Source organism: Dendrobates tinctorius, unplaced genomic scaffold, assembly GCF_039654945.1.
Source record: "Dendrobates tinctorius isolate UK_male_01 unplaced genomic scaffold, ASM3965494v1 ptg000126l, whole genome shotgun sequence".
NCBI lineage: Eukaryota > Metazoa > Chordata > Amphibia > Anura > Dendrobatidae > Dendrobates > Dendrobates tinctorius.
The window spans coordinates 29,297,206-29,322,393 of NW_027361794.1; the positions used below are offsets into that span (position 1 = coordinate 29,297,206).

Consider the following 25,188-nt stretch of genomic DNA (forward strand, 5'->3'; position numbering starts at 1 on the left):
ATAACGATATTGCACTCATTCCCTGACAGACCGCAGCATGGCCATTAGTTAGAAGCTGCTAATGATCTTTGGAGCAGGTAAGTTTTCCCTGAGTGGTACATATTGGGCCGTCTGAAGACTGAGTTTAGTCTAGGATAATTTGTCTGCACTACTAATTATCAGCAGTTACATTACCAAACTAGGGCAGTCCCTATAGGAGAAAACACAAGAATTATACTGTATTTTCACATACTATCTATTCCTGACACTGGAGGAGCTTATAAACTTACACAGTATATAGTTTGAGGTCTGGGATCTGCCAATATGTGTCTAGTTTTCTGACTGTTTCGGATAACATGATACATGATTTTAGTTTTTTTTGTCTAGTCTCGCTTGAATGTAGGTCAATATTAAATAGTCTCCTGATGAGTCACCTTTGGTGAGGACGATGAAACCTGTAGAAATGAGAGGCTTGGAGAGTGAGTATGTATACGTCACCTCACCCTATATACTGAACTGTGGGGTACATGTTTTTTCTATTAGTCACCTACTGACTAACCTTCAGGGGGTGAATTATGGGTATAGTTTTACATTTGGAATAAAGTTTAGTTTTATCCTTTTGTCAGCAAACATGAGGAATGACAAGAGACAACCCATTTAAGAAGATTCAGTTTTGGTTAAAATTATTCCAACACTATGAACATAAAAAAGGCTTCTCCCCATGTGAAGTCTCTGATGTTTATTAACAACTGATTTCCAAGTAAAACATTTTCCACATTAAGAAAATGAAAAAAGCTTCTCTGTGTGACTGCTCTGATGTCTAACAAGAAGCACTTTCTGGTTAAAACATTTCCCACATTAACAGGAAAAAGGCTTCTCCCCTGTGTGGGTTCTTTGATGGCTATCAAGACTTATTTTCCATTTAAAACATTTCCCACATTCTGAACATGAATATGGCTTCTCTGCTGTGTGGATTCTCTGGTGCTTAACACAATTTGATTTATTGTTAAAACATTTCCCACATTCTGAACAGGAAAAAGGCTTCTCTCCTGTGTGGATTCTCTGGTGCTTAACACAATCTGATTTATTGTTAAAACATTTCCCACATTCTGAACAGGAAAAAGGCTTCTCCCCTGTGTGAGTTCTTTGGTGAGTAACAAAATGTGATTTACGTGCAAAACATTTCCCACATTCTGAACAAGAATAAGGCTTCTCCACTGTGTGAGTTCTATGGTGATTAACACAATCTGATTTATTGCTAAAACATTTCCCACATTCTGAACAGGAAAAAGGCTTCTCCCCTGTGTGAGTTCTCTGGTGATTAACAAAATGTGATTTCTGGTTAAAACATTTCCCACATTCTGAACAGGAAAAAGGCTTCTCCCCTGTGTGTGTTCTATGGTGAGTAACAAAATGTGATTTACGTGCAAAACATTTCTCACATTTTGAACAGGAAAAAGGCTTCTCCCCTGTGTGAATTCTCATGTGGTTAACAAAATGTGATTTCCATGTAAAATATTTCCCACAGTCTGAATATGAAAATGACTTCTTTCCTGTAGGAGCAGTTTGTTTTTTATTGCCTCTTTTGTGACTTTGATTTTCTTTAGTAGTCGGTAATGAATCTGAAGATGGGACCTGTTTCATAGGATCAGATGACAGATCTTTGCTGTGAATGGATGATGGTATATCTGGAGTAATATCAATCACTTCAGTTGTATCTTGTAGGATCTCAAGATCATCAGATTTAAAAATTGAAGATGTCAGCTGTCCCTCTGATCTCCTGGTACAGTCATCTGCTAAGATAAAATACAATTATTATTTTTAATAAAATATCCCAGTTTTATATTTTTGAACATTTCTGCTTACACTGTCCATAAAAATGGCAAGTTATGTAAAAAACTTTATTTATTTTTATCAAGACCATGACAGTTCACAGTCTAATAGAAAACCTTGTTGGATGAACCAGAAGTGTGTGGTGTTTAACTGTTTGTTCATTCTGCCTCCCAAATATTGAATAAAAAGAAACCAATCAATGTTATGTGGGCGAAAATAATACCAATTCTCATCTCACAAAAAACAAGTCCCCACTCAGGTCCATCATCTGTCAATGGAAAAACAGAGGTTCCCACACTATTAGTGGCTCAAAGGCTGTTGAAAAGCAACAAGGTTTCCATAAACCAATCCAGCAAAATCCGCTCTCACTTCGGAGTCTTGCAGTGTGCGCAAACAACATTTAGGATCCCTGTATTTAGTAATATTATAGTGAGAAGAATCTGCTTAATTTGCGGTGTGTGTCTCCTGGAGCACAATCTGGGCACTATGTGCTGGGTAAGAAAATGGCAAATGTGTGATTTTCACTCTCCAACATCCACTGCGTACTCATTTCTGGAAAGTGGCTGTGGAGTCAAAATATTCACTCCTCCTACACACGTGGTCAAAGTTGTTGGTACTTCTCGCTTGATGACAGAAAAACCCACAATGGTCACAGAAATAACTTGAATCTGACAAAAGTAATAATAAATAAAAAATCTATCAAAATTAACAAATGAAAGTCAGACATTGCTTTTCAGCCATGCTTCCTCAGAATTTAAAAAAATAAAACTCATGAAATAGGCCTGGACAGAAATGATGGTTCCCTTAACTAAAATATTTTGTTGCACAACCTTTTGAGGCAATCACTGCAATCAAACGATTTCTGTAACTGCCAAGGAGACTTCTGCACCTCTCGACAGGTATTTTGGCCCACTCCTCAAGAGCAACTGTCTCATGTTTGAAGGTTGCATTTTCCAGACGGCATGTTTCAACTCTTTCCAAAGATGCTCAATAGGATTTAGGTCAGGGCTCATAGAAGACCACTTCAGAATAGTCCATTGTTTTCCTCTTAGCCATTCTTGCATGTTTTTAGCTGTCTGTTTTGTGTTGTTATCCTGTAGCAAGACCCATGACCTGCGACTGAGACCAAGCTTTCTGACACTGAGCAGCACATTTCTCTCTAGAATCCCTTGACAGTCTTGAGATTTCATTGTTCCCTGCACACATTCTAGAAACCCTGTGCCAGATGCAGCAAAGCAGCCCCAGAGCATAACAGAGCCTCCTCCATGTTTCACAGTAGGGACAGTCTTCTTTTCGTGATATGCTTCATTTTTCTGTCTGAGGACATAGAGCTGATGTGCTTTGCCAAAAAGTTCAATTTTTGTCTCATCTGTCCATAGGACATTCTCCCAGAAGCGTTGTGGCTTGTCAACATGTAGTTTGACAAATTCCAGTCTGGCTTTTTTATGATTATTTTCAACAATGGTGTCCTCCTTGGTCGTCTCCCATGAAGTCCACTTTGGCTCATATACTGATGGATGGTGCAATGTGAAATTGATGTTCATTGAGCTTGAAGTGCACCTTTAATATGTTTAGGAGTTTTTCTGGGTTCTTTTGTTACCATTCATATTATCCGTCTCTTTGATTTGTCATCAATTTTCCTCTTGCGGTCACGTCCAGGGATGTTGGCTACAGTCCCGTGGAGCTTACATTCCTGAATAATATGTGCAACTGTACTCACAAGAACATTAGCTGCTTAGAGATGGTCTTTTAACTTTTACCTGTAACATGTTTGTCTATAATTTTTTTTCTAATCTGAGACATCTCTTTCCTTCGCTTCCTCTGGTCCATGTTGAGTGTGATACACCCCATGTCACCAAACAGCACAGTGAGTATCTGTAGCCCTCTATACAGGCCATTCACTGATTCCAGGATTGTAGACACCTGTGATGCCAATTAGTGGACACACCATGATGTAACATGTCCCTTTTGTCACATTATTTTCAGGGGTTCCATCATTTCTGTCCAGGCCCATTTCATGTATTTTATTTTTTTTTAAAAAAAATCTGTAGAAGCATAGTGGAAAAGCAATGTCTGACTTTCATTTGTTCATTTTCATAGATTTTTTATTTATTATTACTTTTGTCAGATTCAAGTCATTTCTGTGACCATTGTGGGTTTTTCTGTCATTAAATGAGGGGTAACAACAATTTTGACCACATGTATATAGATTATAACCCTCAGTGAATTCATTTATAAAATGGAATCACTTTATGGGGATTTTGACTATTCTGTCAGGCTACTTTCACACTTGAGTTTTCTTGCTGCGCGTTTTTTGCGCATAAAAACGCATGGAAAAAACGCATACAAACGCTGCATTTTTTTCAAGCATTTTTAAGCGCATGCAGGAAAAAACGCAGCGTTTTTATGCGTTTGTATGCGTTTTTAGTGCGTTTTTAGTGCATATGCGTTTTTTCAAGATTGTTTGTCCACACCCAAAAAAAAAAAAAAAAACAATCTGCCAACACACCCGACCAATGGGACGTCAGTGGCGGTGTGGTATGTTAATATATAGACTCTGTCTACAGTATTCTTCACATTTGCTTGATTTTTCTCGTGTCAACATGGATCTGCGCTGGAAGAGTTTTCACTTCAACTTGGATTTGGACATCGCGATGGCTCAGGCGTATGCAGTTGCTTGCCATGAACAAAGGAAGAGAGAGAGGCAGTGAAGACGGCAACGGTGGCGTATGTGGATACATCCGATTGTTGAACTCCGGGAGAGCCATGGCGCATACCACACCCTCTACAGTGAGCTACAGGCAAACCCGGAGAAATTAACAGATTATATCCGGATGTCCCAAGAAAGCTTCAGGGATTTGCTTGGTCGTGTCCAAGAATCCATACGGAGACAGGACACACAGTTCCGTCGTGCGATTCCTCCTGAGGAACGGCTACTGGTGACATTACGGTACGTAATATTTTTAAAAACCAAGTGGTTGGGTCTGATAGTTTTTTTTTTTACATGTACTATTCAAAATCTTGGCTAATTATTTTTCGTGAATGTACTAATATTTTATTTTATAGTTTTACAAAACCATATACAGAAATATTAATTTTAATTCTTTCTCTGTTTTGCAGATTCCTGGCGACTGGAGAAACCCTATCTTCACTCCACTTCCAGTACCGTATTGGAATCTCTACCTTGTCTGGAATTGTTGCGGACACCTGCCGGGCTCTTTGTCCAGAATTTATGCCCCTGCCCACCACTGAAAAGTGGATGGAAATTGCTGACAAATTCTGGACAGGCTGCAATTTCCCCAACTGTTTGGGAGCTGTTGATGGTAAACACATCCGGATAATCAAGCCCAAAAGGACTGGATCTGAGTACTATAATTACAAAAAGTACTTTTCAATAGTACTCATGGCCATTTCGGAATCATAGAATCATAGAATCGTAGAGTTGGAAGGGACCTCCTGGGCCATTTGGTCCAACCCCTTGCTCAAAGCAGGATTCGCTAAATCATCCCAGTCAGATGTCTGTCCAGCCTCTGTTTGAAGACTTCCATTGAAGGAGAAGTCACAACTTCTCGTGGCAGCTTGTTCCACTCATTGATCACTCTAACTGTCAAAAAGTTTTTTCTAATATCTAATCTGTGACTCCTCCCATTCAGTTTCATCCCATTGCTTCTAGTCTTTCCTTGTGCAAATGAGAATAAAGTTGATCCTTCTACAATGTGACAGCCCTTTAGATATTTGTAGACTGCTATTAAGTCTCCTCTCAGTTTTCTCTTTTGCAAACTAAACATTCCCAAATCCTGCAATCTTTCCTCATAAGACAGGGTTTGCAAACCGGTCACCATTCTGGTCGCTCTTTTCTGAACTTGCTCCAGTTTCTTGATGTCTTTTTTAAAATGTGGTGCCCAAAACTGGACACAATATTCCAGATGAGGTCTGACCAAAGAGGAGTAGAGGGAAATAATGATTTCACGTGATCTAGACTGTATGCTTCTGTTAATACATCCTAGAATTGTATTTGCCTTTTTTGCTGCTGCATCACACTGTTGACTCATATTCAGTTTGTGATCTATTAGTATACCCAAGTCTTTTTCACATGTGCTGTTGCTTAGCCCTATTCCTCCCATTCTGTATATGCTTTTTTCATTTTTATTGCCCAGATGTAGTACTTTGCATTTTAACCTATTAAAAACCATTCTGTTAGTTGCTGCCCACTTCTCCAGTTTATTTATATATTTTTGAATCCTCTCTCTCTTCTCTAGTATTAGCTATCCCTCCTAGCTTTTTGTCATCAGCAAATCTAATCAGTTTACCCTCAATTCCTTCATCTAAATCATTGATAAAGATGTTGAACAATACAGGGCCCAGGACAGAGCCCTGTGGTACCCCACTTGAGACCTTCGTCCAACTGGATGTGCAGCCATTTACGACCACTCTTTTGGTCCGATCACTAAGCCAGTTATGAATCCACCTAACAGTTGCCTTGTCCATTCCATACTTAGTCATTTTTTCAATAAGGATTGTGTGAGATACTTTGTCAAATGCTTTGATGAAGTCAAGATATAATATATCTACAGCATTTCCTTGATCCATCCAATCAGTGATTCCGTCATAGAAGGAAATTAAGTTAGTCTGACATGACTTATTATTAGTTACAAACCCATGCTGACTCTGTTTAATCACTTCATTCTTATCCAGGTACTGACATACATGTTGTTTAATAATTTGTTCAAACATCTTTCCTGGTATAGAAGTCAGACTCACCGGCCTAGAGTTGCCTGGGTCCACCTTCTTCCCCTTTTTGAAGATAGGAACAACATTTGCTCTTCTCCAGTCTTCTGGGGCTTCTCCTGTTCTCCAAGAATTTTCAAAGATTATGGAGAGGGGTTCAAAAATTTCTTCTGCTATCTCCTTCAGTACTCTGGGGTGTAATTCATCTGGACCTGGAGACTTGAATTCATATAGGTTAGCTAAGTGTTTCCTCACTTTCTTTCTGTTTATAGATATCCTGGATTCTTCTATTCCCTTAATAGGACAGTGAAGAACAGTTGATGTTACATTTCCTTTCTGAGAGAAAACAGATGCAAAATAGGAATTTAAAATTTCGGCCTTCTCAACATCCTGTCTTACCATTTCATCATTTTCATCCTGTAAAAATCCTATAGCATCTTTGACTTTTCTTTTCCTTTTGACATATCCCCAAAATCCTTTATTATTGCTTTTGACATCTCTTGCAAGCCTCAATTCATTTTCAGCTTTAGATAATCTGATTTGTGCCCTGCAGGTTCTGCAGGCAGCATTATATTCTTCTTTAGATATGCCTCCCTCTTTCCATTTCATAAACATTTTTTTCTTCCTTTTTAGCATGTGCTTAAGTTCTGTGTTCATCCATCCTGGTTTCCTTAAATGCTTCCTATTCTTCCGTCTTTTCGGAATTGTTAACAATTGTGCTTTGAGAATTTCATTTTTCAAGATTTTCTGTATTGAGCTTATCTGTACATTCACCGTTTGTGTCCGAGGATCACCCTCTTCTGGTGAAGGAATGTAGTGAGGCTGATTTGGATGAAAGAAATCAAACACCTGATCAGGTGGATTGTGACTGGGTAACAGGAACTTCAGATTAGATATAAGGCAGCCGACGCCCTTCTGAGTGGCTGGTGATTTCTCTGCTGGATTCTTGGAGACCAGTCTGATTTCTGCTTCTCAAAGATAAGTTTTTGCTCTGCTATTGAACTTATTAGTTTTGGTTTTGTTTACCTTGTTTTTTGAGTTCAGCCATCCCCGGCTGGGGATGTGCTGTATTCTTATTCCTTGATCAGTGTTCTCTTTTGCTCTGCTTTCAGAATATTCTGAGTGCTGATATAGGGTTTGAAGTCTAGTGACTTCAGGATCCTTTTTGCTTATTAGTTGTGTAGGTAATATTTTTAGCAGGGCTTTCTCGGATTGCAGACAGCAGCTTTTCTGTCCTGTCCTTTTTAGTTAGCTTGGGCCCCATCGTTTGCTCAACCTATCTTTCTATCTGTGTTAGAGTTTTCATCTCATTTCACCGTCATTATATGTTGGGGGCTGCCTATTGCTTTGGGGTCTGCTCTGGGGCAGTCAGTTTTTCCCTTTTCTCTCTTTAGGCTTATTTAGATCTCCGGCTGTGACGAGGTGTCTAGGATCACCGTGGGAACGCTCCACGGCTACTGCTAGCTGTGTGATAGGATTAGGGGTCTGCAATCCGCTAGTTTCCAACCTCTCTGATTTTCTGGGCTGAGCTTGTGTTTTGTTTTTTCCTCCTCGGTGACTCAATCATAACAATTTCCCATCCTTCCTGGACATTTTTGTCTTTAAGGATATCCAGCCATTGGATCCCTCCAATTCCCTTTCTGAATCCCTTAAAATCTGCCTTTCTGAAATCTAACCTTGACGTCTGAGTCTTCACAGGTCTTCCTCCTCTAGTTATCCAAAATTCTAAAATAGCATGGTCACTACCTCCTAGGGTCCCAGCCACTTTTACCTCCTCAACCATTTCCTCCCTGTTTATAAGGATTAGATCCAAGGTAGCAGTTCCCCTTGTTTTCTCCCCTACCTTTTGGAAGATAAAGTTGTCAGCAAGAGAGGATAAGAATTTCCTTGACCTGTTAGTTTTGCCTGAGAGAGATTCCCAACAAATGTCTGGATAGTTGAAATCTCCCATGACAACTACGTCATATTTTTTGGAGAACTTGGCCATTTGATGCATAAAGAGTTCATCCATATCTTCAGCTTGCACAGGCGGCCTGTAGTAAATGCCTACAATGGTGTCCTTTCCATTGTTCTATCCTTGTATTCTTCCCTCTGAAGCTTCAATCTCTGTGCAGATATACGCGTTTCTAACATACAATGCAACACCTCCTCCTCGTTTATCAAGTCTGTTTCTTGCAAATAAGTTGTATCCTTCTAGTCTTGTATTCCAATCATGTGTATTGTCCCACCAAGTTTCAGTGATTCCAATGACATCATATTTCTTTTCCTGTGTTAGTAGTTCCAATTCTCCTTGTTTGTTGCCCATGCTTTGTGCATTAGTATAGAAACATTATAGTTTGTGATTGGTTTCTCTTTCTCCAATATTTTTATTAATTAGATTCTTTCGTCTTTGTTCTTCCTTTCCACTTCTAATAGCAGAGTTCTCAATAGCATTTGTCAGGTGTATGGCTTTTTCTGGTCTTTTGCTTCCCTTCCCATGTTGTTCTAGTTTAAAGCTCTCCTTACAAGTGTAGCAAGGCGACTTCCAAATACATGTTTTCCAGTCTTCGTAAGGTGCACCCCATCTCTAGCAAGTAGTCCATCGTAAAGGTAATTCACTCCGTGATCCATAAATTCAAATCGTTGCTGATGGCACCATCGACGTAGCCAGTTATTCACCTGCAGAATCTTATTCCACCTCCTTGTTCCATGGCCATCCACTGGGAGGATGGAAGAGAAGACCACCTGCGCTCCCAGTTCTTTCACTTTCTTGCCTAAGTCTTCAAAGTCTCTGCAGATGATTTCCAGGTCGTTTCTTGCGGTGTCATTTGTCCCCACATGTAGTAGCAGGAATGGGTAGTCATCTGTAGGTCTGAAGAGTCCTGATATCCTGTCAGACACATCTTTAATTTTTGCACCTGGAAGACATCCGGATGCCGGATGTATGTTTGTAGCAGTGGACATTGGAGCATTTGGCCATGGTAATGACTCACAGGCTTTTAAAAACTCAGACATGGGCCGGAGGTTGTATGGCAAACAATTTAATTTCCCTATGCCACGGCCTCTTCCCCACACCGAAGCTCTGCCACTGCCCTTTGTAATGGTTGGGGATGAGGCTTTTCAAATGTGCGCAAACCTATTGAAACCCTACTCCAGCCGGGACTTGGACCACACCAAAAAAATATTTAATTACAGGCTGACCAGGGCCAGAAGAACTGTCGAGTGTGCTTTTGGGATTCTTGTCTCAAGATGGCGAATTCTCGGCACAGCCATTAATCTTAAACTTGAAACAGTCGATGAGGTGGTGAAGGCCTGTGTGGTTCTACATAATTTTGTGATAGCTAAAGAGCACCCGACCTTTGAACTCCATGATGATGCTCCTAACCCATTGCCTGAATTCACTCAGCACCCTCTCAGGTCATCCGTTGAAGTTGGCCAAATGAGGGACCAATTTGCGGTCTACTTTGTCTCTGATGTAGGACGGGTGCACTGGCAAGATGAAATGGTGTAAATGTTTTTGTTTGTTAATGTTAATAAAAAACCTGATTTGCTACCAGTACCGAGTGCACTATGCTTTTTACACTCCAATAAAATAAAAAAATTCCCATGTATACCTGTGAATTCATGATGTTCTCACACCTGGGCAGGTAAATACACATATGAGTTAAAATGCAGCATCGCTAGTCTGCGTGAAATATATTGGTACGTAAGCAAAGCTGCAGGTTAAATATGATATGTGTATTAACCAGGCCATGATTGATCAATATAACCAGGCCATGATTGATAGATAAATAGTTATGATTATGACATTTGAGCGACTTTGGTAGGATCGGGTTTCAGGAAACCAAATTTTTTTCAAATGAAACTTGTAAAACTAGTGTTAAAAAAGGATTTGTTCAAAACCTAACCCGAATGCAAGTCAATGGGGAATAAAAGTCTGCATTGAGTGGATGAATGTAATCAGCTCAATTCCAACTTTTATTTCCCATTGTGGTAATGTTTCGCAATAAACTTGCCTTTTTTTGGCCCGAAAACCAGATCCTAGTCGTTAAAACTCTAGTTATAATACTAGGCCTTGGTATTTAACAATTATACTAGGCCTTGGTATGACTATACTAGGCCTTGGTATTTAACATATGATGTGTATTTTACCCATGAGTGGATTCAACACACAAGAGTATGTTGTTAATTACAAGGTATATCAATAATCCCCCTTGCCTAGAATCACAGTAAGTGAAATGAGGATGGTAAAAACAGCCAATCCTCCAAACATTTTTTATGACACCTTGCAAAGTTAAAGTCGCATTGTGTGTACGGTGCAGTGTGTGTGAGCGGCGCCAAAAACATTAATCAAACTTATGGTGAACCAGAAATTTTAATTTATTTTGAAACAGAAAAATTAAACAAAACTTTATTTTTTTCTGCGTTTGGGGGTAGATGGTTGCAAGTTGGGGGTATGCAGGGAAGATGCAGAACTTACAGTTGAAGAAGGTGTTCTAGGGGAAGGGGCAACAAAACTTGTGGGGGAAGGGAGTCCAGTTATGGGACTTGAAGTAGAAAAGGTTGAGGAGATGAAAGAGGTTCAGGTACATTGGTCCGAAGTGCTTGTTTACACAAACTTTTCTGCCTGGACCTATTTGGGCCCAATTCCCGCCTTGATTGTTGGCGCATTGAACTTAGAGCAAATAACGAATGTGGGTCCCCCATCTGCTGCTGTGGCTGCTGCTGCTGTGGCTGCTGCTGCTGTGGCTGCTGCTGTGGCTGCTGCTGCAGCTGCTGATGCTCTGTGGTGGCAGTGGCAGTGCTCGTCCTTGCAGGAGGACTGGTGGCGGCAGTGATGGTCCAGGTTTGCGGAGTGGTGGTGGCAGGGCTACTACATGTTGTAGTGTTTGTGGCAGGGCTGTTCCACATTTGCGTAGTGGTGGCTGTGCTCCAAGCATGCATGGGGGTGGCAGTGGTGCTCCAGACAGGAGCAGCGCTTGCCATGGTGGTGTTGGTGAAGTGACCAGCTGCACTCAGACTTGTGGTGGTGTAACGGTGGGTGTCCTGGCTTTGAATAGAGGTGTCCGTGCAGTGTTATGCAGCACAAGTCGGTAGTGAGGTGAAGCGAGTCAATGGTGGCACAGGTGGAAATGACACCACTGACTGCTGCCCATACCGATTATGCTGCATAGCCTGCAAGAAAGCATTGTTGCAGGCCTGCAGCACAATCAGCTGTTGCTCAGGACTAAGGTGTTCCGCCATGCCCTTTTCAATCTTACTAAAAAAATGGTGCGCTGGTCTGTTGAGGTCGGCCTCCAGACGGTCAAGGCGCTGTTCGACAGAAAGGAAGCGGTGTTGCATGTGGTTAAAACCACGTTCCATGAGTGAAAAACCGCTTTCCTATCTGTCGGACAGCGACTTGAGGCTGGCATTAAAGGCCTCGCTCAAGTGCATAAACTCAGGCAAGACATTCCTGTCCAAGGCCCTCTGCCGCTGGCAGGTAGTGCCTGCATAACCAGTGGCAGAGACCTGGGACAGGGGAACACCTGATGGACCAGCTTCCTGGTCACTAGCTGTCTGTGTGGCTGACCTGCAAGGTGCTTCCTGGCTGTCGGATGGCTGGGACAGGTCAGAGGACGTCCGATGAAGGACCGCTCCAGGGCCAGGTTGCAGGGTGCTGCTCCAGGTGCTGTGGAAGAAAGGAAAATCATTACTATCATGCCTTTACAAGAAGCATCAGCTGTGGATTAGAAAAACACAGATTAATATAAATAAAAACCCAAAAATTATAATACTTACGATCTGGTGGCAAGGACCGGACTTAGGAACTGCAACGCGTGATAGTGACGGTATCTTGTTCTTGTCCTTGACGCAGATCCACTGCGAACCTGGCCCTCAGCACGAACATCACTGTTGAAGCGGTCCTTGATCGAGCGCCAACGTGTTCGGACTTTGTCCACTGTTGGAAAAACAAACCAACAACATGAACAATTGTGTTTCATGCACGACATATGCTATCACTAAACCCAACAGTGCCATCAAGGACAATAGTCACAGTGGCACAATACAGCAATACAATACCCAAAGCAGTCACTGTTGAGCCAGATGACACTGTTGGGTTTCCTGCTAGAATATATCTAGCCCAAAACCCAACAGTGCCATCAAGGACAATAGTCATAGCGGCACAATACAGCAATACAATACCCAAAGCAGTCACTGTTGAGCCAGATGACACTGTTGGGTTTCCTGCTAGAATATATCTAGCCCGAAACCCAACAGTGCCATCAAGGACAATAGTCACAGCGGCAAAATACAGCAATACAATACCCAAAGCAGTCACTGTTGAGCCAGATGACACTGTTGGGTTTCCTGCTAGAATATATCGAAACCCAACAGTGCCATCAAGGACAATAGTGTCATGACACTGTTCGCACCAGGGTGTCCGGCAGATAGCGGAAAAACCCCATCCTACCACATGGTTCTCAGCGGTGCTGGTTGGTCTTTCGATCCGGCTTGGATTGGGTTAACCAGGTTGTCATTCTGGCTGAGGGCTTAGCCACGCCCTCTGTCTTTAAATTGCCCTGTGTGACTATGGGCGTCGCCGACTATAGCTCTTGCCTTGTGCTAAGCGATACCGGTCTGGAGTGGTGGTCTAAGGAGCATACGGTTGCTGGTGTAGTATATTCCATTGTTGCCATTTTGCCTCCCTGTGTTGTATTATTTGGTTGCCCTTGCACATTACTGTATTCCCCTGTATGTACGCGGTGTGGTGCATTTTCGTTATCCCTGTCCATACTTATTTGTGGGGTCTGGTGTTTGGTCTGCTCACTGGGTGGAGGGTGGTGGGTTCAGCTTAGGGCTGGACAGGAGACAAGGACAGGGTGGAGGCACAGGCAGGCACACCTTCAGTGTAAACCCTGGGTTGAGGGACAGACAGGGTTTCCCCTAGTCTGAGGGACACCGCAGGGGCCCCGGGGTTTCAGCCTAAAGTTACCTAGGCTTCCCATGACATTATAGTCGGCCCAAAAAAAAAAAGAAAAAAAAAAGAGGATTATTTACCATGGATCCTATAGTCTCCATAACCAAGCAGCTGGAGGCTCTGTCCATTCAGGTCACTGAACTGAGGGGGGCGGTCCAGCAACAAGGCCTCTCAGTTCCTGCTGTGCAAACTGAGACAGCAGTCAGGGCAGCTGAACCCAAGTTACTCTCCCTGAATGATTCTCTGGTGATCGCTGTAAGTTCGTTGTATTTCGTGAATCCTGCAAATTGTATTTTCGCATGCGTCCTCTCTCCTCAGGAAATGAGGCTCAGCGTGTGGGCTTGGTAGTTTCCTTGCTGGGTGGTGACCCACAAGCATGGGCGTTTTCACTACCTTCTGATTCACCAGCATTTGAGTCTGCAGACCTTTTTTTTCTGCTCTGGGTTTAATCTATGACGATCCTGACAGACTGGCGTTAGCAGAGTTTAAAATACACTCTCTACTCCAGGGTGAGCGACTGGCGGAGGATTATTGTACGGAATTTCGTCGCTGGGCTGTGGACACTCAATGGAATGACCCTGCACTAAGGAGTCAATTTTTGCATGGGGTTTCTGGAAGGGTTAAACAAACTCTGCTAATGTATGAGACTCCCGCCTCTCTGGAGGCTGCTATGGTACTTGTTGTACGCATTGATCGCCGTTTTCGTCAGAGGTCGCAGGAGACATAGCCTGTGGGGGGAGGGGCAGTCTCTGGTGAGGTCGCCCCAGGTGAATCCGTGGAACCTATGCAGATTGCTGGTATATCACATACACATAATAACAAGCATAAATGTCCCTTGCCCAGAAAGCAAGGGGTCTGTTTTTTTTGTGGCAAAAAAGGACATTTTATTACTGCTTGCCCCCTGGTACCTAAGAAAGACATGCCGGCGGAAAACTGCTAGGCTCAGAGGGTTTGGAGGAGTCTAGTCTGAGCCTTTGCATATCCTCCGTGGTGGTCTCCCAGTGTATGCTCCCTGCCAAGGTAGTTATCGGGGGCCAAGAGCTGTCGATTACTGTATTTGTAGATAGTGGTTCAGCCGCTAATCTCATTGATGAAAAGTTTGCGCGTACTGAGGGATTTAAGGTGGAGACGCTGCCTAATCCTATCCGGGTGGTTACCATCAATGCCTCCCCTCTCTCACAAGGGGAGATTAAAGAGTTTGTGGCTGATGTAAAACTCCACATTGGGGTCCTACACTCTGAGCGGGTAACATGTAAGGTGCTCAGTAATTTACCTGCTGATAGTTCTGGGGTTTCCATGGTTGTCTATGCACAATCCGGTGATTGATTGGAAAACCCAGGACATAATTCAGTGGAGCAGATACTGCTAGGAGAGTTGTCTGGCCACGTGTATCTCCGCTGTGACTCCCAGCATCCCGGAGCCACTGCTGGACTTTGCTGATGTATTTTCTCAAAGAGGTTGTTCAGAGCTGCCACCGCACCGACCCTATGACTGTGCTATTAGGTTAAAACCGGGGGCCAAGTTACCAAAAGCCAGGATGTTTAATATCTCAGGTCCTAAGAGGCAAGCTTTCAAAGAATACATTGCAGAAAGTCTAAGCAAAGGGAACATCAGGCCTTCATCATCTCCATTGGCGGCGGGGTTCTTCTTTGTCAAGAAGAAAGATGGCGGATTACGCCCGCGTCTGGATTTCAGGGAACTCAACCAGATTACGGTTCATGACCCCTACCCGATGCCACTGATACCCGATTTGTTTAACCAGGTGTCTGGTGCCAAATGGTTTTCCAAGCTTGACCTCAGGGGGGCGTACAATCTCATAAGAGTCCGTCAAGGGGATGAATGGAAGACGGCATTTAATACCCCTGAGGGTCATTTTGAGAATTTGGTGATACCATTTGGGTTGACGAGCGCGCCAGCAGTATTTCAACATTTCATAAATGATGTCTTTTCTCATCTCTTGGGGAAATTTGTTATTATATACCTTGATGACAGTCTTATTTACTCACGCGACCGTGATGCACACATAGAGCATGTTAGGCAGGTGTTGAAGTTGCTCAGGGAAAACAAGCTCTATGCCAAGCTTGAGAAATGTGTATTTGTCGTCCAAGAATTACCTTTTTTGGGTTATGTAATTTCCACCTCAGGGTTTAAAATGGACACCGCTAAGGTGCTGCAGTGGGATCGGCCTGATAATCTCAAGGCGCTTCAGCGATTCCTGGGTTTTTCCAACTATTATAGGAAATTTATTAAGAATTTTTCTATGATTGCTAAACCGCTCACCGACATGACGAAAAAAGGTACCAATTTTTTTGACTGGTCTGAGGCTGCTGTGCGCGCGTTTGAATTCCTCAAAAACAGTTTTGCTTCAGCTCCCATCTTGGTTCAGCCTGATGTCTCCCTACCATTTACCGTGGAGGTGGATGCATCAGAGGTTGGTGTGTGGGCGGTACTGTCTCAGGGTCCATCCTTGGGCGAATTGCATCCGTGTGCCTACTTCTCCAAGAAACTGTCGCTGGCCGAGCGTAATTACGATTTTGGTAACAGGGAATTGTTGGCCATCAAGTTGGCATTTGAGGAATGGCGACACTTCTTGGAGGGGGCTGTCCATCATATTACTGTTATAACAGACCATAAGAATCTGCTTTATTTAGAGTCTGCTAAACGCCTGTCACCTAGACAGGCTCGCTGGGCGTTATTCTTCACCCGGTTCAATTTTTTTGTGACACACCGACCAGGTTCTAAGAATACTAAGGCGGATACCTTGTCCAGATGTTTCCCGGGTGGAGAGCCACGTGAGGATCCGGTGCCTATCCTCCAAAAGGGAATTGTGGTCTCGGCTCTCACGACAGAGGTTGAGGCAGAGATTGCTGATGCTCAGGAGGAGGTACCGCCAGATCTGCCTCCTAATAAATCGTTTGTGCCACTACACCTACGCTTAAAAGTGTTAGGGGAACATCACGATACTGTCCTGGCAGGTCACCCAGGAGTTAAGGGCACTCTGGAACTTGTATCACGTCGTTTTTGGTGGCCCAAAATCCGGCAGGACGTGGCCTCATATGTGTCAGCCTGTACCACGTGCGCACGGGCCAAGACACCACGCTCCCGTCCTGCTGGCACATTGCATCCTCTCTGTGTGCCCAGTAAGCCATGGACTGAGATTTCCATGGATTTCATTACGGATTTGCCCTCCTCGGCTGGGAACACGGTCATTCTGGTAATAGTTGATCGGTTCTCTAAAATGTCGCATTTCGTTGCTTTGCCATCTTTGCCCAATGCGAAGACCCTTGCTCAGGTATTTATTCGCGAGGTGGTCAGACTTCATGGTGTCCCGTCTGACATTGTATCTGATAGAGGTACACAATTTGTGGCAAAATTTTGGAGAGCTTTTTATTCACGCCTAGGGATTAAATTGTCTCATTCATCAGCTTTCAGTCAAATGGGCATACTGAGCGTATGAACCAAAACCTAGAACAATACTTACGCTGTTTTGTGTCTGACAATCAGGAAGAGTGGTCGGCGTTTCTTCCTCTGGCTGAATTCGCGATAAACAATCATTATCAGGAATCGTCTGGGGAATCTCCTTTCTTTTGTGTTTATGGTCAACATCCCCAATTCTGTACCTTGCGCCAAGGGAGCTCTGCAGGTGTCCCTGAGGAGGACCAGTTGGGAGCACAATTGTCATCCGTTTGGAGGAGAGTAAAGCAGCGCTTGCTGAATGTAGGTTCTAGGTATAAACGTGTGGCTGACGGTAGACGTGTGCCTGGTCCGGACCTGTGTGTGGGTGATTGGGTGTGGTTGTCTACAAGGAACATCAAACTCAAAATACCATCGCTTAAGTTGGGGCCCAGGTTCATTGGTCCTTTTAGGATCATTCTCCGCAATTATTAACCCTGTGGCATTTCATTTAGAGTTACCTGCCGTATACAAGATACAATGTGTTTCACAAGGCGTTACTTAAGAAAGTCGTGGGTGCTGTTGATGTTTCTCCCGTGCCACCACCTCCCATCTTGGTGGATGGCACATTGGAGTTTGAGGTGTCCAAGGTGGTTGACTCTCGGGTAGTGCGTCGCACTCTACAGTACTTGGTCCACTGGCGTGGCTATGGTCCTGAGAAGAGGACTTGGGTGCCGGCCTCGGACATACATGCGGACCGACTGATTACAGTGTTTCATCGCCGCTATCCGGACAAGCCGGGTCCTCGACATTGTGAGGTTCCTGGGGTCCCTCGTAGAAGGCGGGGTACTGTCATGTCGGATACTGTTCGCACCAGGGTGTCCGGCAGACAGCGGTAATACCCCATCCTACCACATGGTTCTCAGCGGCGCTGGTTGGTCTTCCGATCCGGCTTGGATTGGGTTAACCAGGTTGTCATTCTGGCTGAGGGCTTAGCCACGCCCTCTGTCTTTAAATTGCCCTGTGTGACTATGGGCGTCGCCTACTATAGCTCTTGCCATGTGCTAAGCGATACCGGTCTGGAGTGGTGGTCTAAGGAGCATACGGTTGCTGGAGTAGTATATTCCATTGTTGCCATTTTGCCTCCCTGTGTTGTATTATTTGGTTGCCCTTGCACATTACTGTATTCCCCTGTGTGTACGCGGTGTAGTGTATTTCCGTTATCCCTGTCCATACTTATTTGTGGGGTCTGGTGTTTGGTCTCCTCACTGGGTGGAGGGTGGTGGGTTCAGCTTAGGGCTGGACAGGAGACAAGGACAGGGTGGAGGCCCAGGCAGGCACACCTTCAGTATAAACCCTGGGTTGAGGGACAGACAGGGTTTCCCCTAGTCTGAGGGACACCGCAGGGGCCCCAGGGTTTCAGCCTAAAGTTACCTAGGCTTCCCATGACATTTAGTCACTGCAGCATAACAGAGCAGGTAAAACGCCCTTTTGGAGGCTGCAGTGGCGCTGTCCCAGCCATCCATCAATGCTGCGGCCACCTCATTCCATAGCCGCCGGGTCACCACATTGTCCTTGTACAGCCGGTCACAGCTGTCCCACAACGGACCACGCTCCTGGACCAGGCGGATAAGCTGCTCATTATCCAGGCAAACGTCTTCATCTCGTTGTGGAACCTAGACAAAACACATTCATTAGAATATTCGAATTTTGAGTGAATAAAAAGTTATAAAAGAGATACAGAAAAGAGGAAATATAGAAGATAAAAAATAAAGAACATCACAAATAATTTGATACTTACATTACGTATCACCACCGGGACTTGGCTTGGCTGCTCCTGCTGTTCGCCCTCAGTAGTCACGTCCGCAGAAGATGACGATGTCTGAAAAAAAAAAAAAAACCGTAAGAGATTTGGAGAAGCAGCAGATATACTTACCAAACGCACGAAAATAATCACCTCACGGTCTGCTTGCGCCAGTTCCTGCCGGGATGGGGAATATTCAGATTCCGAAGACATACTGCATGTAAAAATAATAAAACGCATTAGTACATATACAATTTAAAAGGACAGGCATACATTATTATATGTAATAATACTCACATTCTTGACGCTGAAGCTGGGATTGAAGATGGGTTCGTTTCTTGCAGAATTTCTGCTCTCCAGTGTGTCTGTATAGTTGTGATACAGTGTTGGCAGACACCTCCTTTATATAGCCTTTTTTTAGGTTGGGAATTTTATAACTAGTCTAACTAGTGGACACCAAAAAAAACGCATGCGCCAAAAAAAGCATACATGCGCTTGCCAATGCGCACGTATGCTCATCCATAGGCCATAATGGTCAATTTTTGCGCAAAACGTGCGCATGCGTTTCTTTTTAAGCAGTTGGTCGGACCAAAAAATGCAACATGTTGCATCTTGAAATTAAAATCGCACACCCCAAAAAATGCAGCGCACAAAAAACGCATACGTGCGTATGCCAATGAGCACGTAAGCGCACCCATGTTAAATATAGGGGAAAAAACGCATGCGCACGTATGCGTTTTTTCCAGCGCAAAAAAACGCAAATGTGAAACCAGCCTCATTTAGTTATATTAGGGCTTCTGCATATAGTGTGTCTAATCTCATCTGGGATCTGTTCCTGCTGTCCAGCTGGAGTAATCTGCTCCCTACTTCAGCCAATTGGAAAGTACCACACCCTACTAAAGCCCAAAGCACATGGCCGGAATCTGCCAGATACAGCGTTGTTCTCCTCTGGTTCAGTCCTCTGTGCTCAGCTCCCGGCTTGTGTATTTGTTTTCTGCTGTGACCGTGGCCCGTTTACTGACAACTCTTGTGTCTTCTGATTCTGTATTCTGTCCTTCTGGGTCTGACCCAGCTACCTGACTATTCTTCTTGCCATCTAACACCACGGAATAGCAGGTAACACCATGGTCCAAGCCTAGGGGTCCCTGTGTAAGTCTAGGTCCATGTAACGGTGTTAAAGGGCGATGAGGAAAGCAATCCTTGGGATATGTAAAGCAGAGAAGGTAGTGCCAAGCATGTTCATGGTGGATATCTTTTGATGAGCGAGTATACTCATTGCTCGGATGTCCTCCAAGTATTTTGGTGTGCTCGGAGATTTAGTTTTTGTCGTCTCAGCTGCATGATTTGCGACTGCTAGACAGCTTGAATACATGTGGTAATGCCTGTTTGTTAGGGAATTCCCACATGTATTTGTCCTGTCTACAAGTCACAAATCATGCAGCTGAGATGACGAAAACTAGATCTCCGAGTACGACAAAATACTTGGAGGACACCCGAGCAACGAGTATACTCGCTCATCACTAATTGTGTCTGCAAACTATTTCAGCAAGATCTTTATTCAAATAGCTAAATGGAGCTCCTTCCCTTCTGAACACTGTCAGCACATTCTACGTACGCTGTTATTTGGCTTTGTAGTTTATAGATCTGAGCAGGTAACGGTATCATATAAATCTTACTTTAACCCCTTCCTGACATCAGACGTACTATCCCGTCCATGGGACCCGGGCCCCTATGCCCATGGACGGGATAGTACGTCTACCGCGATCAGTGGCGCCCACGTGGTGAGCGCCACTAATCGCGGCCGGGTGTCAGCTGATTATCACAGCTGACACCCGGCACAATGTGTCAGGGGCGGTCACGGACCGTCCCCGACACGTTAATCCCTTGCACACCGCGATCAAACATGATCGCGGTGTACCGGGGGTTAAAGGGAAGCATCAGCAGGGAGGGGGCTCCCTCCGTGCTTCCCTGAGCCCCCCACGGCAGCGCAATGTGCAGCGCTGCTGCGGGGGGCTCCTTTCCTGCAGGGCCCCGAATCCAAGATGGCGACGGAGGCCTTCGGGGGCCTGCAGGAAGCTGGCTTCCTCAGTGCCTGCAAAGCGCAGGCATGAGGAAGCCTTCTGCAGTGCCTGTGACAGATCGCTGATCTGTCACAGTGATCTGTGATGTGACAGATCAGCGATCTGTCACAGGACAGTGATGTCCCACCTGGGACTATTTAATAAAGTTAAAAAAAAATAAAATAAAGTTTTAAAATAAATTTAAAAAAATCGCCAAATAAATTAGAAAAAAGAAAAAAATATTCCCCCAAATAAATCCATTTTTTGGAAATAATAAAAAAAAAACAATAAAAGTACACATATTAGGTATCGCCGCGTCCATAACGACCCGCCCTATAAAACTGTCCCATTAGTTAACCCCTTTAGCGAACCCCTTAAAAAATAAAAATAAAAACAAAGCAAAAAATAATTATTTATTTTCATACTGCCAAACAAAATGTGTAATAACGCGTGATCAAAAAGACGCATATAAATATCCATGGTACCGCTGAAAACGTCATCTTGTCCCGCAAAAAATGAGCTGCCACACAGCATCATCAGCGAAAAAATAAAAAAGTTATAGCTCGCAGAATAAAGCGATGCAAAAATAATTATTTTTTATATAAAATAGTTTTCATTGCGTAAAACCGACAAAACATAAAAAAAACGACCTAAATGAGGTATCGCTGTAACTGTACTGACCCGAAGAATAAAACCGCTTTATCAATTTTACCGCACGCGGAATGGTGTAAACGCACCCCCCCAAAAGAAATTCATGAAACGCTGGTTTTTGTTCATTCTGCGTCCCAAAAATCGGAATAAAAAGCGATCAAAAAATGTCACGTGCCCGAAAATGGTACCAATAAAAACGTCAACTCGTCCCGCAAAAAATAAGACCTCACATGACTCGGTGGGTCAAAATACGGAAAAATTATAGCTCTCAATATGTGGTGATGCAAAAACTATTTTTTCAATAAAAAGCGTCTTATAGCATGCGACAGCTGCCAAAAATAAAAAACCGCCATAAATAGTAAATCAAACCCCCCGTTATCACCCCCTTAGTTAGGGAAAAATAATAAAATAAAAAAAATGTATTTATTTCCATTTTTCCATTAGGGTTAGGGTTAGGGCTAGGGTTAGGGCTAGGGTTAGGGCTGAGATTAGGGTTAGGGTGTGTTGGGGTTCGGGTTGGAGTTAGCATTGGGGATTTCCACTGTTTGGGCACATCAGGGGCTCTCCAAATGCAACATGGCGTCTGATCTCAATTCCAGCCAATTCTGAGTTGAAAAAGTCAAATGGTGCTCCTTCCCTTCCAAGCTCTGCCATGCGCCCAAACAGTGTTTTACCCCCACATGTAGGGTATCAGCCTACTCAGGACAAATTACCCTTAGGAAAATAAAAAATTGGGGGCAAAAATATAATTTTTGTGGAAAAAAATGATTTTTATATTTTCACGTCCGAGCATTATAAACTTCTGTGAAGCACTTGGGGGTTCAAAGTGCTCACCACACATCTAGATAAGTTCCGTGGGGGGTCTAGTGTCCAAAATGGGGTCACTTGTGGGGAGTTTCAATAGTTTAGGTACATCAGGGGGTCTCCAAACACACATGACACCCGCAGACCATTCCATCAAAGTCTGCATTCCAAAACGTCACTACTTCCCTTCCGAGCCCTGACGTGTGCCCATACAGTAGTTTTCTCCCACATATGGGGTGTCAGCGTACTCAGGGCAAATTGGGCAACAACTTTTGGGGTTCAATTTCTCCTGTTACCCTTGGGAAAATAAAAAAATTGGGGACTAATTGATCATGTTTGTGGAAAAAATACGATTTTTTTATTTTCATGCCCTGGCATTATAAACTTCTGTGAAGCCTTTGGGGGTTCAAAGTGCTCACCTCACATCTAGATAAGTTCCTTAGGGGGTCTAGTTTTCAAAATGGGGTCATTTGTGGGGGGTTTCCACTGTTTAGGTACATTAGGGGCTCTCCCAAGGCAACATGACACCCGCAGACCATTCCATCAAAGTCTGCATTCCAAAACGTCACTACTTCCCTTTCGAGCATCGACGTGTGCCCATACAGTAGTTTTCTCCCACATATGGGGTATCAGCATACTCAGGACAAATTTGACAACAACTTTCGGGGTCCAATTTCTCCTGGTACCCTTGGGAAAATAAAAAAATGGTGACTAATAGATCATGTTTGTGGAAAAAATACAAATTTTTTATTTTCATGCCCGGGCGTTATAAACTTCTATGAAGCACTGGGGGGTTCAAAGTGCTCACCACACATCTAGATAAGTTCCTTGGGGGGTCTAGTTTACAAAATGGTGTCCGAGCTCTGCCATGCGCCCAAATAGTGGTTTACCCCCACATGTGGGGTATCAGCGTACTCAGGACAAATTGCACAATAACTTTTAGGGTCCTGTTACCCTTGGAAAAATAAGAATTGAGGGTGAAAAGATCATTTTTGTGGAAAAAATATGATTTTTTTAATTGTGCGGCTGTATGTTATAAACTTCTGTGAAGCCCTTGGGGGTTCAAAGTTCTCACCACACATCTAGATAAGTTCCTTAGGGGGTCTAGTTTCCAAAATGGTGTCATTGGTAGGGGGTTTCCACTGTTTTGGTACATCAGGGGTTTTCCAATCGCGACATGATGTCCGATCTCAATTCCAGCCAAAAACGTCAAATGGCGCTGCTTCCCTTCCGAGCTCTGCCATGCGCCCAAATAGTGGTTTACCCCCACATGTTGGGTATCAGCGTACTCAGGACAAATTGCACAATAACTTTTAGGGTCCTGTTACCCTTGGGAAAATAAAAATTGGGGTGAAAAGATCATTTTTGTGGAAAAAATGATTTTGTAATTGTACCGCTGTACGTTATAAACTTCTGTAAAGCCCTTGTGGGTTCAAAGTTCTCACCACATATGTAGATAAGTTCCTTGGGGGGTCTAGTTTCCAAAATGGGGTCACTTGTAGGGGGTTTCCACTGTTTAGGTTCATCAGGGACTCTCGAAACGTGACATGGCGTCCGATCTGAATTCCAGCCAATTTTGCATTGAAAAAGTCAAACGGCGCTCCTTCCATTCTGAGCTCTGCCATGCGCCGAAACAGTCGTTCCCCCCCCACATATCAGGTATCAGCGTACTCAGGACAAATTGCACAATAACTTTTGCAGTCCAATTTCTCCTGTTACCCTTGGTAAAATAAAAAAAATTGAACCTGAAGTATTTTTTTTGTGAAAAAAAATTAGATGTTCATTTTTTTTTAAATATTCAAAAAAATTCCTGTGACACACCTAAAGGGTTAATAAACTTCTTGAATGTGGTTTTGAGCACTTTAAGGGGTGCAGTTTTTAGAATGGTATCACTTTTGGGTATTTTCTATCATATAGACCCCTCAAAGTGGCTTCAAATGTGATGTGGTCCTAAAAATAAAATGGTGTTGTAAAAATGAGAAATCGCTGGTCAACTTTTAACCCTTATAACTTCCGAACAAAAAAAAATTTTGGTTCCAAAATTGTGCTGATGTAAAGTAAACATGTGGGAAATGTTAGTTATCAAGTTTTTTGTGTGCAGTATCTCTGTGATTTAAGGGCATAAAAATTCAAAGTTGGAAAATTGCGAAATTTTCAAAATTTTCGCCAAATTTCCGTTTTTCTCACAAATAAACGCAAGTTATTTGAATGAAATTTTACCACTAACATGAAGTACAATATGTCACGAGAAAACAGTGTCAGAATCACCGGGATCCATGGAAGCGTTCCAGAGTTATGACCTCATAAAGGTACAGTGGTCAGAATTGTAAAAATTGGCCCGGTCATGAACGTGCAAACCACCCTTGGGGGTGAAGGGGTTAAGGGATCACCCTCACACTAATACCAGGAGGTAGGTGGATCCTCCAGGTCGTAAGTTCTATAGAAAAGGGCTTTCAATGCCCAAAGTCATTTGAACAGTTTTGGGTGGAGGAGAATGTTGTGGTCTAGAGGCAAAATGGTGATCATGGTAATACGGCCGGACTACACCACCGATAAAGCAGCCACAGCCGCTGACTGAGAGGAATCTGTGACTTCTCTGGATTCATTGTTTACTACTCACCTGGGTAGTCATATGTGGTTATCTCCTCTTTACACCACTCATCATCTCTCACATATGTCTCTGTAGTATTAATATGGGTCAGATCTTCACCCTGAAACAAATATTGTAAAAGTCACAGACAGATGGAGAAGTCCCATCTATGATCGGCTCTAATCCTGCCATCTCCACCGTTCTCATTACACAAGTATAAAACATATAATACTGGTGGATAAAACAAGACTGAGCACAAGACCTTCACAGCCGTCTACACATCATAGGGGAGATCTCCTGACACCTTCTCTCCATCTACCTGATGATCCTGAGGAGCACTGGGATCTTCTTGGTTACAGTCCTGTGGAAGAAGAGGACGGGGACATCTCTCTGGTGTTGTCCTCTT

The 25,188-nt window shown here is 43.5% G+C and overlaps 1 protein-coding gene across 4 annotated transcripts; it reads right to left on the minus strand.

Annotated features, from left to right (window-relative positions):
• Nucleotides 1-507: 507 nt before the first annotated feature.
• On the minus strand, nt 508-24,886 carry LOC141047125 (uncharacterized). Of its 4 annotated transcripts, none has more exons than XM_073542084.1 (6): nt 18,831-19,966; nt 18,675-18,755; nt 18,415-18,549; nt 12,301-12,460; nt 12,092-12,190; nt 508-1,772 (listed from the first exon to the last, which is right to left on the minus strand). In XM_073542084.1, exon 6 carries the CDS (start codon nt 1,621-1,623, stop codon nt 838-840), a length of 786 nt encoding a protein of 261 aa, XP_073398185.1. In that variant the 5' UTR covers nt 1,624-1,772; nt 12,092-12,190; nt 12,301-12,460; nt 18,415-18,549; nt 18,675-18,755; nt 18,831-19,966; the 3' UTR covers nt 508-837. The 4 variants fall into 4 exon arrangements, with proteins under 4 accessions (XP_073398185.1, XP_073398183.1, XP_073398184.1 ...); XM_073542082.1 differs by having other exon boundaries at nt 18,308-18,549; XM_073542083.1 differs by having other exon boundaries at nt 508-1,775; nt 18,308-18,549.
• Between the last annotated feature and the right edge of the window lie 302 nt (nt 24,887-25,188).